This window comes from Anopheles bellator, chromosome 1 (genome assembly GCF_943735745.2).
Source record: "Anopheles bellator chromosome 1, idAnoBellAS_SP24_06.2, whole genome shotgun sequence".
Classification (NCBI taxonomy): Eukaryota; Metazoa; Arthropoda; class Insecta; order Diptera; family Culicidae; genus Anopheles; species Anopheles bellator.
Window position 1 is genome coordinate 45,568,493 of NC_071285.1, and position 14,384 is coordinate 45,582,876.

General features: G+C 51.5%; 4 protein-coding genes across 4 annotated transcripts; 2 read left to right on the forward strand and 2 right to left on the reverse strand.

Annotated features, from left to right (window-relative positions):
* Positions 1 to 141: 141 nt before the first annotated feature.
* On the forward strand, positions 142 to 3,095 carry LOC131206496 (NAD kinase 2, mitochondrial). Its single transcript, XM_058199064.1, has 4 exons — positions 142 to 626; positions 1,500 to 2,200; positions 2,282 to 2,681; positions 2,745 to 3,095. The coding sequence occupies exons 1-4, from the start codon at positions 590 to 592 to the stop codon at positions 2,849 to 2,851; spliced, it is 1,245 nt and encodes a 414-aa protein (XP_058055047.1). The 5' UTR covers positions 142 to 589; the 3' UTR covers positions 2,852 to 3,095.
* On the reverse strand, positions 2,974 to 6,311 carry LOC131206495 (diacylglycerol kinase epsilon). The gene is made up of 5 exons (XM_058199063.1): positions 5,278 to 6,311; positions 4,664 to 5,211; positions 4,431 to 4,596; positions 4,202 to 4,362; positions 2,974 to 4,136 (listed from the first exon to the last, which is right to left on the reverse strand). Exons 1-5 carry the CDS (start codon positions 5,945 to 5,947, stop codon positions 4,017 to 4,019), a joined length of 1,665 nt encoding a protein of 554 aa, XP_058055046.1. The 5' UTR covers positions 5,948 to 6,311; the 3' UTR covers positions 2,974 to 4,016.
* A 359-nt stretch (positions 6,312 to 6,670) lies between these two features.
* Positions 6,671 to 8,453, forward strand: LOC131205895 (probable ATP-dependent RNA helicase Dbp45A). The gene is made up of 3 exons (XM_058198193.1): positions 6,671 to 6,784; positions 6,850 to 7,917; positions 7,989 to 8,453. The coding sequence occupies exons 1-3, from the start codon at positions 6,709 to 6,711 to the stop codon at positions 8,414 to 8,416; spliced, it is 1,572 nt and encodes a 523-aa protein (XP_058054176.1). The 5' UTR covers positions 6,671 to 6,708; the 3' UTR covers positions 8,417 to 8,453.
* A 29-nt stretch (positions 8,454 to 8,482) lies between these two features.
* On the reverse strand, positions 8,483 to 9,375 carry LOC131205896 (small ribosomal subunit protein eS24). The gene is made up of 2 exons (XM_058198195.1): positions 9,305 to 9,375; positions 8,483 to 9,015 (listed from the first exon to the last, which is right to left on the reverse strand). The coding sequence occupies exon 2, from the start codon at positions 9,000 to 9,002 to the stop codon at positions 8,610 to 8,612; it is 393 nt and encodes a 130-aa protein (XP_058054178.1). The 5' UTR covers positions 9,003 to 9,015; positions 9,305 to 9,375; the 3' UTR covers positions 8,483 to 8,609.
* Positions 9,376 to 14,384: the final 5,009 nt, after the last annotated feature.

Below are 14,384 nucleotides of genomic sequence, written 5' to 3' on the forward strand. Positions count from 1 at the left end.
TGTACTGTGTGCCTTTTATCGTTGATTTGCCTAAAATCTTAAACAGTACCCCTTCACAGAGCCGCGTATGGTTGGGAATTTTCCGCTAGGCTCGTGGAACAGGGCGGCAGCGTGGACCGGACCAGGGAGGGTTCCGAGAACCGATAACCCGATTCGGAGCGTGAGTGAAATAGCGATCGCGGCCGAGTCTTATCGCGCGTCGGGGCGCCGTAGGAGCTGCGAGAGTCATACAAGTCGTCTGGACGAATATCCTTATCAGTGGCGAAAGACGCGTGCAAGAAAACGGTCACCGTTGCGTGAAGATCCCATGCGCGTGCTGTATCCGGGGGGAGAGTGGTCCAATTTTATTAATTTTATCTTCGTCCTCACCATACCAGAAATGTAAACTACTCGATCGTAAACGGTTTGCGAAAGTGATACGAATCCAACGGTGTGCTCGAGTCGGTGCTGTAGCTTGTAATCAGTGGAAAGTTCTAGGAAATAGCATTGTGCTCCTTGTTCTTTGTTCTGTTTGAAGGGCTTGGTGAAGAAAAAAAGCAAAGCAGGCGCCAACGTTGACCGGTGTCGGTGCCCGAAGAGAGTCAACCAAATGTTACATTTAAAACAGCTTTTCCGGAATGCATCAGGTGAGCGTGATTGGCGGTATGATAACTGGTCTGTTGATTTTCTTGTGCTTTGAAGAACCGGTTGTTTATGCAACGAGGCACACGTCGGGTCGGGGAGCCCACGACAGCATTAAGATTACTGTGCAATTATCCTGGTTGCTTTGATCGCCTTATGCGCCGCAATTGATTACCACCATTCACATCGAGGGAACCCTTGACGACATTTTATCAAGCGTTGGTCAGCAACGCGTGTTCTTAAAAAGCATCATCGGTGTTGGAACGTCACCGCCAACGGCTTACAATCTTATCAGTTGAACCGTTATCATCGATAAACGCCTCGCATTCGCGAATGAACCGACGATGTAGGTCTTCTGCGGGCTTGGTTGGCGACGGATGACCACCCCCCACGATGGTGCTCTCGATTGGCCAAGACATTCCGTTCCATTCAAGCAATTTGTTTTGTTCCACCGCATGACGACAGCGGGACGCGCGTAGCGATCTCCAAAATGCGTCACGCTTTGACGCAGCAGCACCCAGTGGTGGTGTGGCGTATTTTTAAATACTGTTTGCTTCTGTTGACCATCCTCTTATCGGTGCGGCATCTTCCCGGAGCGGCACGGAAGTGATGAGCTTAGCAGATTGCTTGGTCACTACGATGGCACACCGCTGTTTACTTCCCCGATGTAAAAATATACTGCGCCGGCAATGTTAGGCCGCGCACTACTGCCATTGTGTCTTGGTGCTTCGTGCAATAAAAATCCCAAAAACCCCTAGCAGATAAGATACCGGAGCAAAACGTTTTCCGACCGTGCCCCTTCCGGCGATAGTGCACCACGTGTTTGCGTTGGAGTCGCAGTTAACATGTTGTTGTCTTGTTTGTTCGCCTCCTCACAGGATTCAGACAAGTTTCCCAGCTGAAGCTCGGCAAAATTCGCCATTTCGGCACCACCGATCCCACCGAGAAGCTGCGGCGAGTGGTGATTGTGACGAAACTGACGCGTCTGGAGTTTGAAAAAATACGCGATCCGGAACGGCTCAGCGACGAGCGGTTGGAACAAAAGATTCGCGATCGCGGAACGGACTATGAGGCACTCAAGTACTACCACCACCTGCACAAGGACGTCGAAGAAAAAGTGGTCCGTTCGTTTCGGCACCAGGGTATCGAGGTGAAAGTGGTGAATCGTCTCACGATCGGCAGGGAAGTGCTCCGGTGGGCGGATCTGATCGTTCCGATCGGTGGCGATGGAACGTTTCTGCTGGCGGCTGGTCGGGCAAGCCCTTTCTTTCTGGCGAACGGCAAGAAAACGCCCGTCGTGGGGTTCAACTCTGATCCGCGTCGATCAGAGGGTCGACTGATGCTACCGAAGCATTTTTCAACCGAGATAGACGAAGCGGTGCGCAGGATAATTGCGAACGAGTTTCGCTGGATACAGCGCTCGCGTATACGCACGACGCTCATAGGACCGGCCGCCAACGAACGACCCTCACCGATGGACCTGCACGAGTACCACTCGCAACCAATCGAGAACAACGACGAGATGCCACCGGCAGACAACGGAGCAAGCCGAATCCTGCCCTATCTTGCGCTGAACGAGGTATAACATGTCGTGTGAGAGATGCCGTAAGTGGCCTTCGGTGGGTACTGAACGGTGGGCTTTCTGGTTGATTTATTTCAGGTTTTTATTGGGGAAATGGTGTCGGCTCGTGTCTCCCATCTCCAGCTGTGCATCGACAACTCGGAGACGGTGACAAAAACGAAAAGCTCCGGCCTGTGCGTTAGCACCGGAACCGGTTCAACGTCGTGGTTAACGAGCATGAATCGGCTGTCGAAGAACAATGTGCAAGATCTGCTGGACATTGTGCGAAAACGAACGGCACCGGGTGCGCTAGACGCCATCGATGCCAGCACCGTGTCGGAGGAGTACAACGACAATCTGGTCTTTCCACCACACGATCCGCGACTGTGTTACTCGATCCGGGAGCAGATCTGCGTCGGTGTTTGGCCCAACCCGAAGGGTCTGGAGTCGAGAGGATTTGCCAAGCAAATCTTCGTCAAGTCCCGCTGCATCGATGCAAGTGAGTGCCGGAAACATACAGCCGTTGATACGCGGTACTTCAATTTCTCAACTCGCTCCACAGGTTTGGTGATAGATGGCAGTATTGCTTACAATTTCAACGATGGTGCCCGTGCCCTGCTCGAGGTGTACCCGGAAGATGCCCTACTGACCATCGATATGGATGACTGAAAGCGGAGGCTTGTAAGACAAGCTCCAAGATTTCGAGCCCTTTCCCAGACACAACGGAGTACCGGGAAAAGTTATAGCTAAAAGAGAAGGTTTCCATATATTTTGTATAATTTATTACGGTATGCGCATTGCTGCCGCTGCTGCTGTTACGATGCGCTTGCTGCACGGTGCATTTATTTATCAATCCACACGTTCCCTCCCCTTGTACATTACTGTCTAAGTAGAATGTTAAATAAATTTTACATAATCTTTCGCGGTTGGGTTGTTATAAGTAAAGCCATTCTCTGCCGAACAAAAGTACTGCGGGCGCCGTACCGGTTGGCAATGTAACGATGCGCTCGACTCCGCATCGCATCCGTTATGCCGAGTGAGGTTCGATCTAGTTGACCGTGTGTCGTGCACGTTGCTGTATGTTTGTAAATATGGTCGCCTGCAATCTTTGCGATCAGCAAATGCTACTTCGATCTTGCGTCGCGTTAGCGTTGCGCAAAGTCCATGTCAACGTTGAACCGGTTTAATCAACCAACAGTAAAAGGTCTGATGGTGCTAATCCTACAGATTCTTCTCCGTCTTCTGGTAATTTAATTGAACCTTATTAGCTATTACACGTATTGTAAATATGGTAAAACATGTCCTTAGAAAGTGCGAAAGATTGCTTGTGTTCGTCCCTTACAGTGAGATCAAATTAAGCGACTGAGTATTGCTTGCCATCACGCTATTTAGGAAGAAAAATGCATATTGTAGTATCAGATCCCCGGGGAGAGGATTGTTGGAAGAAAGATCAAAGGGTAACAGTTACAAATTACATTTAGATTTTGAAGTATAGGACCGACGACGGTACTAACGCTTAGCCTATCGGTGAGCTAAAAGGGTCAACCGTCCCCTTTTTTTCGCTGGGGACGAACGGTATATATGTTTGCGATCCACACCTTCCAACAAATTTCCCGAGCATTACAATTTTAAAATGAGCATTCGACTGAGAAACGATAGAATGTTCAATTCCTAATTCGAACTTTGACCACGTAAAAGAAACAAATAACTAACTTACATTTAAAACCCATGACCTTATGATGTAGAAAGATTAAATCGCTTTGGCTCTATTACTGGGGCGCGTTACTGGCGTTACCGCCAAACACGAAGAGGCACAAACTGCGCCGCGAATTGATCACTTTTTCACGTTCTTCAGCATCGTCGCTTGACCGTAGTGCTGAATGTTGATATCACAGGCGGATTGCATCCACGGCTCACCATCAGCTTGCATCGGAAGCGTTCGTTTGAGCACAATCTAGGGATAAGGCAATACAATCAGAGGCGCGGGAACAACTATGGAAACGGACCGATACCACGTACCTTCACGCGCTTCGCTTGACCCAATCGAACCGGTTTGCTGAGCCCCACCTGAAGCTGGGCGATGTGAAACGAAGACACGACACCGAACACCTCGAGGATGCCGTCGGAAATGCTGTGCATTTCCTTCATGATGCTGTGTGTCGGCGAGTTTCTGCTCATTTCTAAAGAGGAGAAGGAAAATTTCTCGTCTAAAAAGAGTTACTAATTCCCCGCAACCATCACTATTTACCCCAGAGCTTAACACCAGCACCCCAGGAGTCAATGTTTAGCACCACCACCGACTGTAGCTGCGGCAGATCGATCCGTACATCGTCCAGATAGAGCTCGAGGCTCTTTTCCAGCTCGACGCAGTCCTGCTGGACCACTTGTTGCGTTCCGAAGCAAAGGTAAAGAAGCTAGGGAGAATGAAATCAGCGTTAAATTCCTCGCCTTCTCATCGGACACAACTCGGCGACGACATACCTTATTAACGAACCGACTGCTGTACACGTAGAACGAGCTTTCGCGGGCCTTGTGGAAATTCAGCGTCACGAGAGCGTCGACACCAACGCTGAGATAGTTGTAGACGTAGAAGTGGCGCGGCTGGTTGAAACGTGGCACGTGGAATCGTGCCAGCGTCGAGTGGGTCGTGATTTCGGCCAACCAACGGTCCAGCTGTACCGTTTCGGCCTCCGCAATGCGTGTCAAAATTTCGTTCGGATCGAACTCGTCCGGTCCCTCGGCACCCCAGCCGAGCACGCGCGAGAGATCGTTGCCGGTGCCGAGCGGAAGGATGGCCACCTCCGGGTGTGGTTCTACCTTCATTTGCAGGATCGTGTTGAGCACCCAACCAACGGTACCATCGCCACCGGCCACCAAAACACGGCAACGCGTCGGAGCCGCATGAATGGCCCACTGGAGCGCTTCATGTGGACCATGTTGGCCAAGCTCAAACACTTGCAACGGGTGCAAGATTCCACGCATAAGAGCTACAACCTGATCCGCACCGCTACTGCCCGATTTCGAGTTTGCTGCAATGGAAGAGCAAAGAGTCTTGGTAGGATTGTGGGACATTTTACCCTGTACCGCTTCCGTACCGACAACGATCAACGGTCGCCAGATGTCCTTCCACTCCGGCGGAACGATGCCGGTCAGGTGCACCTTGGGTGCAACCTTACTGCGCGAAGCTTGAATGCATTTGGGTGGGAAAATCAGCTCCTTGAACCGTCCAAAGTCGCACCGGGTCGTCGAGAGTTCGCTGAAGCATTTGTCGTGCGTCATCCGCTGACACCAGCAGCACCGCTGGCCGTAGAGACCCAGTTCACTCGTTTGGTCGATGTCCTCCGAGCAAACGGTACACTCGGATCCCAGCGGCAGATTCCCTTTCACCCACAGGTGCCTGCTCTGGGAGCCATCGTCCGCCCGGGACCGGATCCGCAGTTGCTTACAGAGAAACAGTTCATCCGCTTTTCGGACGCACCCGTTATCGGAACAGACACCGCAGCTCTCACAGAAGTGACCGTTCGAGGCCATCGAAGTGTCACACACGGAGCAAACGCAGGCCCGCGACAGTAGCTTCATCGACTTCCAGGCGTGCCGCCGGCAGTTGTCCGGAATGTAGACGACATCTTCGCGAAGAAAGTAGCGGCCGGCCAACCATATCAACCCGAGACCGAGCAGCACCGAGACGATGAGTGTGAAGCTGAACTCCAGCATGGTGCCGCCGCCAGAAGGATGCCACAAGAGCGAACGAAACGTTGAGCGCATCAAGCAGGTCCGGGTTGCTAGATTGCCCACACCGTGTTCCTCTTGTCGCACGCAAGCCCTGCGTTGCTAAGGAATGTACTGTGGCCCTTCCCGTTCCTGCTTTTTTCGTACACACTTTCTCCACCGAAAACTCGGAATGCTTCGATGGACACAGAATGCGTTTTCTAGGACCCGTGGGAAGATTGCTCCATTCCCGAGAACGGAACGTAACGAAGTGAAGCCCGACTGGCGGGTTCGTACCCGTGTAAATGGGGAAGCAGAAAAGAGGACCTTTTCACTCCCGAAAACGCCTACACTATCGGCTCGCCATCCAAGTGAGCGGTAAATCACCACTACCACACTGACACTGTGGGAAAAGTGACGGAAAAACTGATTTTCCACTTTCTTTCCTCTGTCGTCGCCCTGGCGGTTGTTTACCTATGTCGAGGGCAACGTCCAGAACAGCTGATGCGTCATTGTGCGAAAGTGAAGCATGTTTATTTACGTTTCTTCGTCGAATTATTAGGCCCGATCAGGTACTCGAATCCTGTTAATAATACTTAGAAAAATTAGGAAAATGCCTGAAAAGAATGCAAAGCTTGTCTGAACGTGCTCCACAGAAAACAAATAGGAAAAGCAGCAGAAAACATGACGGTGAACAGCCCTGGTAACTGTCAAACCTTCTCGCTTCAACCCTGGTAACTGTCAAGTGTGGTGTTTGTCATCAGCACGCGCTCGTGCGATGTTCAAACAACGGTGAGGATTTGTAAAAAAGAACCGGAATGAGTTTACGAACGGATAAGAAGTTTGCCGACCTCGGACTCACTTACTGGATAACGAGACAGGCGGAAAAATTGGGTATCTATTGACGCAATCAGTCCTCGGCCCCGCAGCCACACTTAAACTGTGCTCCCTTTCGCTAGGACTACGACGACCTACTCCGATTCAGGTGGAATGCATACCTCGTATCCTGCAGGGCCAGGACTGTATCGGTGCGGCAAAGACCGGTTCGGGTAAAACGTTCGCCTTTGCCCTGCCGATCTTGCAAAAGCTGAGCGAAGAACCAACAGCAAACTTTGCGCTGGTGCTAACACCGACACACGAACTGGCCCATCAGATCGGCGAACAGTTCATTGTGGCCGGTCAACCAATGAATGCGCGCGTTTGCGTTATCACGGGCGGAACGGACCAGCTGGTCGAGAGCCAAAAACTTCAGAGCCGGCCGCATATTGTCGTAGCGATGCCAGGCCGTCTGGCTGACCACCTGACCGGTTGCAATACGTTCTCGTTCGCCGCGCTACAGTTCCTGGTGGTGGACGAAGCGGACCGTGTGCTGAGTGGTAGCTTCGACGACGATCTTCGTGTGATAGATCATTACCTACCGCGGCAACGGCAGAACCTCTTTTTTTCGGCAACGATGAAAGAGTTCCTGAAAACTTCCTCCGTTTTTCCGATTGCCGACGAAGCGTTCGAGTGGTCCGAACAATCAGCCATCGCCACGGTGGAGACGCTCGATCAGCGGTACATCCTGTGTGCCGACTACGACCGGGATATGGTGCTGACGGAGGCTCTGCGCAAGTTTAAGGAAGACAACGAAGAAGCGAGCGTTATGATCTTTACCAATTCGAAAAAGGACTGCCAAGTGCTTTCGATGACCCTGAAATCGATCGGCTACGATAACGTGTGTCTGCATGGATTTTTGCGCCAAAAAGAACGGGTGGCCGCGCTGACGCAGTTCAAATCGAAGCACGTTCGCATACTGATTGCGACAGATGTGGCCAGCCGGGGGCTAGATATTCCCCACGTTCAGCTGGTGCTGAACCATCGGTTGCCAAAGGTGCCGAACGAGTACATCCACCGCGTGGGTCGCACGGCTCGTGCTGGACGTTCGGGACTCGCGGTGTCCATCTTTCGGTTTCCACGAGATTTGGAGTTTCTCGGTGAAATTGAAGCCCTCATCAACACGAAGCTAACGGAGCATCCCATCGATCGTAAGCAACGCAGCGAACGTGCCTGTTACTGGTCAATTTCATTCAATCGATTCTGTTTGCCCCATTTTCAGAACGACTGGTTGAGCGGATATTCATGCAGGTGAGTGTGGCTCGTCGTGAGGCCGAGATGAACCTGGACAACAAGGATTTCGATGAACGGCAGCAGAACTATCGGCGGAAGCGCTGGATGCAACAAGGACTCGATCCGGACGAGATGGAAGCAGAATGGCGCGAAGAGAAGGAAACTAGAGCGGAGGCGCGCCGTGAACGGTTAAAGCAAGAGAATGCTGAGCGTCGCCGGCGGGAGGAAGAATTCAAGAACTCGGCACTGGTAGCGAATGACAAACGGTTCCAAGCGGCCGTAACGGACAAGAAGTTCAAAAAAAAGAAGTTCATCGCTTCCGACAAGTTGAATGAGTTGGTTGTGCAACGAAAGTCGGTACCAGCAGCCGGGAAGAAATTAATCAAGAAAAAAGGCTCCAAAAGCAAACCGCAATAGTGACAATAAACAAAACATTCACTGCACCCAACGGCTGGTGGTCAAGTAAAACACAACACTTCCTGATATGGTTTCTCCTTACATTGTATCGATGTTGCTTATATTTCCTTTCCTCAGCACGAGAGAAAACACATAAACTTAAAACGGGAACCACGAGCAATGGCAGCCGGCTGGCCTCCTTCTGCCCCGGGGCTTACTTCTTCACGGCCTGGCCAACCTTCGCCTTCTTGGTGCCTCGCACCTTCTTCATACGGTTCTTGCGTTCCTTGCGCTGCTTGCGAGTCATCTTCTTCTTCTCGTACAGACCGTGGCGACCGAGACGGTGCTTCGGCTCGAACTTCTTGGCGTAGTCGAGGGTATCGTAGATCAGGGCGAAACCGGTCGACTTGCCACCGCCAAAGTTTGTGCGGAAACCAAACACAAACACGACGTCGGACGTCGTTTTGTACATGCCAGCCAGCTTCTCACGGATCTCCTTTTTGGGAACCGATGCCAGACCGGGATGAAGCACGTCACAGATCATCTGCTTGCGGCATAGCAACCGATTGGTCATGAAGCGACGGGTACGAATGGTAGCAGTCGACATCTTGTGGATTGTTCTGAAAGCGAAAAGCGTTGCATTAGTACCAGTTTGATCCTTCAAGAGGGGGCACAGTGGTTCACAATCCGGTGCCGTTATCCGGCGAAATCTGTATCCAGCAGTACACACAACACGCCTGCCCCGAAACGGCATAACCTCACTACGGGATCCCCACGAAACGATGGCCCGATTGAGGTTTTACGACAGAATTGTGAACCACATAAAAACCCCTCGGGCAGGTGTGCGGAAAGCTCGTTTGTTGCCACCGTTTTCGGCACATTTGGTGGCTAAATTAGCCCGATAAACACCTTTATTTGAATGGAGAATCCAAACTCGCCACACGTCGTCGCGAACGCACTAAATCGAAAAGAAAGAAACATGGCATTTGACAGCCCGACCGCAGTTGGCAGCCATGTGCACGTTTGACAGCACAGCATTTCACGGTGGGCTTGTTGGAAAAGTTGCTGTAAATTCGAAAATATAAAAATTACTTTGCTCTATCAAAAATTAACACTATTATAAAATATTAAAAATAATTGTTAAAAATTAACACAAAAACGAATTATTTTTATCATCATCCTATTCAACTGTTCAGTAACTAAACTTCTTTTATGTTTTGTACCGTTATTATAGTCATGATTATTGATCTCTTTCAATTAAAATATGATTCCATTCAATTGTTTCTTTCGGCTTGCAGTATTGCCTCAGTTTTAGCCATTTAAGAATGATATTTACGCATTTTTTAAATTTTTGTTTGATGTTGCAGCTGTTTCTAACTTCTGTTTCTTTGATGTTGCAGCTTGACACAAACAACTTTCTTGGCATTAGAACATGGTTCGGAAGTGAGGACGAATTTAAAGACCGCAAACGCAGAGAAACATAAACAGAAACATAGGTTTTTTTTGTAAAGAAATAATGCAGTTGCATTTTGAAAATTGCCAAACTTTGAAGTGTTCGACGAGCAACACTAAACTGACTGCGTGACTGTCGCTTCTTCGCTCACTCGCTGTTCAATTTGTGTCTCTCCGAAATAGATGGTTTTACTGCGGGGCTACACCAACCGCAAATCGGACCGCAAAAACGTCATTTTGTTTGCGCTTCGTGTGGCAGCGAAAATATACAATATAACATATTTACATTCGAGTTTTTGGTCCGAGAAAACAGAAATAGAAGAGAAACAAATTGATTAATGAAATTTTTTTTCGTTTTTTCGATTTTTTGCAAATTGCAAATAAAAGCTTATATTATCCTCTGTTTGTAAACAAAGCGTTTGCTAACGGGTTTTGCGGTTGGATTTGCGCCTCGGCCGACACATATTCGTTTTTGGCAGAAGCGCAGCAGTTTGGCATCAATATGTAATGCCACAAACGTTACGTTGCGCTTCGTCTGGCCCCGCAGTAAAGAAGAGGTGAAAACCTAAAGAAGCTGTTAGCGCGTTCACTCCTTTGGCAGACGTCGTGTTGTGTAGAGTGTCCTTCTTTCCGTTCGTTCAACATGGCCGCACTCGGTGAAACAGTTTCCGCTGCCATTCCGTAGAATGTTGTGCGTTGTTTATGTTGGCCCCGCGAAGCCGCCGCAGTCCGAGCGGGGAGAGGGATGTTATTCACGCAAACCGTCCCAAACAACAAACGGCGTCCGAGAAAGCGGAAAGGGTGCGATTAGAAGTTTGTGCGAAACAATTCCCGCTGTGGCGCGTCCTGCAATGAAGGCTTGAATAGTTAAGCGCCGCGAAGAACCTGTTCTGCGGTCGGTTTCTGAGCAAATTGCACGTGCTCCCTCCGCTGGTGGTGATAGTATGCCGTGTGCGGTCCTGTGATCCGTGATTTAGTGCTTCGTCCCCCGGCGCCCGGTTGGCAACACAATAGTGATACGTAGTGTGAAGTGGCCGTTGATGCGGTTTGAAAAGTGCGCCACTTGCGTCGGCAATCGGGTCGACAGCATGCGACAACCGACAAACGGTGGTTCCTCCTCGGTGGGCGAGATGTTCGGTGCATCGCTGCCAGACAGCATCCGGAACAGCTGCCACCAAATCAACGACCGGAGCAGCAGCAGATGTAGGCAACGTCTCCGGCGCACCAGCCGAAGCACTGTTGGCGTCTGTCTGGCGACGTTGGTGTTTTCGCTAATGTTTACAAAATGTTACTCCAGTCAAGGTAAGAGATAGCCACCGCCGAGCCGGCAAAGACGGGGGGAGCGGTGCGGCGATGCGGCGATGATTGACGCCGCACGCGGCGCGGTGATGGATGGTTCGGGCCGAGGCGCTCCACGGGGAACCGCGCGTCGCGTCGGAAGCATCGAAACATAACACCAGCAGCAGCAGCGCATAGATCGATATATCCACCCGACGACCGGCAGCCAAGCAAATCGGCATTATTCAGCCCCCTCCGGTCGGTGAATAATTGCAAAGCCAAACACACCAAGCCCCAGCATCGTCGCATGGCGGCAGCAGCAACATGCCTTGACTGGGGACCCCGGGGGAGGGACACCCGATAACCGATGTTTCCGATGGGGAGCCGGTTTTCGAGCAACACGAACATACGGCCGGCGACGGGTGTCGCGCGTTATGTTGCGTTTTGGAAAACAAATCCATCGTCCGTCTCTGAGCGCCGGGGGAAAGGTGGACACGGCCGGCAAAGGAGATTGCCTCTAGACACGAAAGTGTGTTGGTTGGAATACGCTACCGGCCAGATGTGTTTTCTATCGACCTTCCTAGAGAGGTTCCAGTCGAAAATACGGTTTGGATGCTAAAACAAGGATAAGAGGTATTTGTAGAAATTACTAAAAGTTAGAATAAAATGCCCAGTGATAGTTGCTGCTTAAAGTTAACTGCAGCATAGCCAACTTAAACTCTCACAATGGTTACTAGATCGTCTCTTGGTAGTTAATCTTATGGCGGATTAGCTCATGAAAAAAAAACTTTAACTTTTAACGCCCAAAAGCCTCATTTCTCACGGTGGCCTAGGAGAGCCCATTTTTGGGAAGCCGTGTTTTTTGCGGTTTTGACGAGGGCCAGCCAAACTTACCGACCGACCACACTCGCCGCTCAATTACCGGTGCTCTGTGGTCGAGATGAAAAATGGGCCCAAAACCGACCGAATGTCGTAGTCGCCACCGAGAACTTCGTTGCGTTACGGGCGAACTCGCAAAGGACAGCGTCGCGCGAACCCGTTTGATGTGGTGGTGGGGTGCTGGTCGCTGGGCCCGGCCAGCTAACCAAATGGTAGTAAAATGAAGCAATTAGCCATGTTCCGATCGGGCTGGCGACGCGTGCAGGTGATAATCACGCAGCGGATCGGCTAAATAACGTTTTGCGTGCGGTCCGCGACTTAACGGCACCTTCGTCGCCGGTGCCGGCGATCGGATCCGGGCAATGATTAGGGGCCTATGAGGCCGTGGCGTGGCCCGTGGTCCGTGTAATTGAATCCACCACAGGATGGGCCACCGACTCGCGAAGGCCAGCCAGTGGTCGACGACGACGACGATGGTGGGACCCGGCGGTGAAAGGCGTCCCGACGCGCCAATCCGCATTCGCACGAGTGCCAGTTTTGGGCACGTCGCCCGTTTCGGGCTCCTGGAGTTCCCGAATTGGCCATATAGTCCAGCCGGCCCGGACCGTTTTGGAGCGGAGCCGGGTTCGGTGGGATCAGGAGGCGGTACGTTCTCGCAAAGCGGAGCGTCACGTAATTGGACGCGTTCCCCACGGGGTGCATCTCCTCCGGTGCAGAGCGCTATGCGGGCCGCAAGTCCCGCACGGAGAAGGCGTATGAACCAGTTTTTGGTCGAAGAACCATCTAAGGGATGGTTCGTTACTTACTTGTCCGGCCCGTTTGGTGCGCTTCTGGTATTGTGTCGCTCCGTGGACCGGCAGGGGTTCCGTGGACGCCCGCTTCGCAGCATCGTCCCGGGGATCGATCAGAGTTTAAATCTCTCGACCGTTGGAACGCTCTTGGAAACTACGGCGAAGAAGGCTCTGTACGGCCAGCGATTCCCCTTTAGTGCGGACTGCCTCCAGAAGCTCAGGTCTTCTTGGGCTTCACTCTACTAACCGGGCGTCGTCTGACTCCTCGGGGCATCCTCGACCGATCTCTCGGCAGAGCGATTCCCGGGCCCCGGTCCCAGTGGCCCAGAGCACCCGGAGTGACGACGCGCACGGATGTTATTCATTAGCAGCCAGCCAGCGGGCCATCATCGGCTCCAGCTGGTGGATGTTTATGTTGGCACAGATAAGACGTGCCCAGAGCCACGTGCTGTTGGTGGCGGCCTCAGCTATCGCACTCTCCGAGGTGACGCAGCACCACCGACCCGTCGTTGCCCCGTCGGCACTCGGAGTGATTCAGCGCGTCCTAAGCTCGATTTTGCATCCCCCCCGGGCTGCTTATCTCCGGCCCCGGACCGATAACGTTGATGTGATCACCCTGCGCGCCATTTGCATGAATGGCCACACTCTCTGTACAAAATCTCACCCGATCCTGTCCGGTCGGCCATTTTTCTTTTCTTTCGCCTTCGCGCCCCGACTGACCATCAGTTGGCGTCGACGACGGGTGTCCGGTTCCTCTAGAGCGCGCGATTCCCGATTGGAATTGGTAATTTTTCGGACACCACACCGGACACCCCAACGCTTAAAAAACCGGATTCGGTAGCGTCGTCCTCGTTGGGATCATTAAATTTGGCGCCCCAAACGGGGCAGCGCTCGATTCATTTTAAAGATCGACCGAACCGACGATCAGACGATCCGAATCCAGTGTGGCCAGCCCACGCCAAAGGGAAAAGGATTGGGTGGTGAATTTGCGCCTTGGTTCCGGGTCGCGGGTGGACTTCTTCGGGTTCCGGGTGCATTACTTAACCCGAATTCGGTTGCAACGGAGATTGCTGTCGGCGTTTGACGCCATCTTTTTGGGGTGTTAAAATGTGAGACAGAGAGAGAGAAAGTTGGAGGTGTGCAACAGTTGGACACGGTTTGTTTAGCTGACGGGGCCACGGGGTTTTTGATGGATGTGTCGTGTACGCTTGAATGGACCTGACCCGTGTGTTGCGCCGCGGTTGTGTTGGTTCCTGGTTTACAATCTCAAAAATTATGATGGATGAGCCTGTTCGAATAAGAACAACATCGCTTGGTGTGTTGTGCTCGAAGACAGAGATTAGAACTGCAACGAATCGGTTGCGGACATCTGCTCATCACTCGTGTTCGTCAATCTTCAGTCCACAATTTTCCAATTTCCTTTGCATCAATTACTCAACATTCCACTCAATCCGAAATGGGAGCAAAAAGCTAGCGAGGCAGTGCTCCAAATTCCGATGCAAATCGAGCGCCGCTCAGAATGGATTGGAGTAATAATTTATGCCGAACGAAAAATCGACGATGGCATCCACTTTCGGGTTGCCGTTTTT

What these genes read in the sequence shown, in the direction of transcription:
- LOC131205896 (XM_058198195.1), bottom strand. Translation starts at nt 9,002, where the DNA reads ATGTCGACTGCTACCATTCGTACCCGTCGCTTCATGACCAATCGGTTG.
- LOC131205895 (XM_058198193.1), top strand. Translation starts at nt 6,709, where the DNA reads ATGAGTTTACGAACGGATAAGAAGTTTGCCGACCTCGGACTCACTTAC. An exon ending in GAGACAGGCGGAAAAATTGG is followed by an intron (nt 6,785 to 6,849) that starts GTATCTATTGAC and finishes CCCTTTCGCTAG; the next exon opens with GACTACGACGACCTACTCCG. An exon ending in AACGGAGCATCCCATCGATC is followed by an intron (nt 7,918 to 7,988) that starts GTAAGCAACGCA and finishes CCCCATTTTCAG; the next exon opens with AACGACTGGTTGAGCGGATA.
- LOC131206496 (XM_058199064.1), top strand. Translation starts at nt 590, where the DNA reads ATGTTACATTTAAAACAGCTTTTCCGGAATGCATCAG. An exon ending in GCTTTTCCGGAATGCATCAG is followed by an intron (nt 627 to 1,499) that starts GTGAGCGTGATT and finishes GCCTCCTCACAG; the next exon opens with GATTCAGACAAGTTTCCCAG. An exon ending in CCTATCTTGCGCTGAACGAG is followed by an intron (nt 2,201 to 2,281) that starts GTATAACATGTC and finishes GATTTATTTCAG; the next exon opens with GTTTTTATTGGGGAAATGGT.
- LOC131206495 (XM_058199063.1), bottom strand. Translation starts at nt 5,947, where the DNA reads ATGCGCTCAACGTTTCGTTCGCTCTTGTGGCATCCTTCTGGCGGCGGC. An exon ending in TGCTGGTGTTAAGCTCTGGG is followed by an intron (nt 4,363 to 4,430) that starts GTAAATAGTGAT and finishes TCTCCTCTTTAG; the next exon opens with AAATGAGCAGAAACTCGCCG. An exon ending in GTCAAGCGAAGCGCGTGAAG is followed by an intron (nt 4,137 to 4,201) that starts GTACGTGGTATC and finishes CCTTATCCCTAG; the next exon opens with ATTGTGCTCAAACGAACGCT.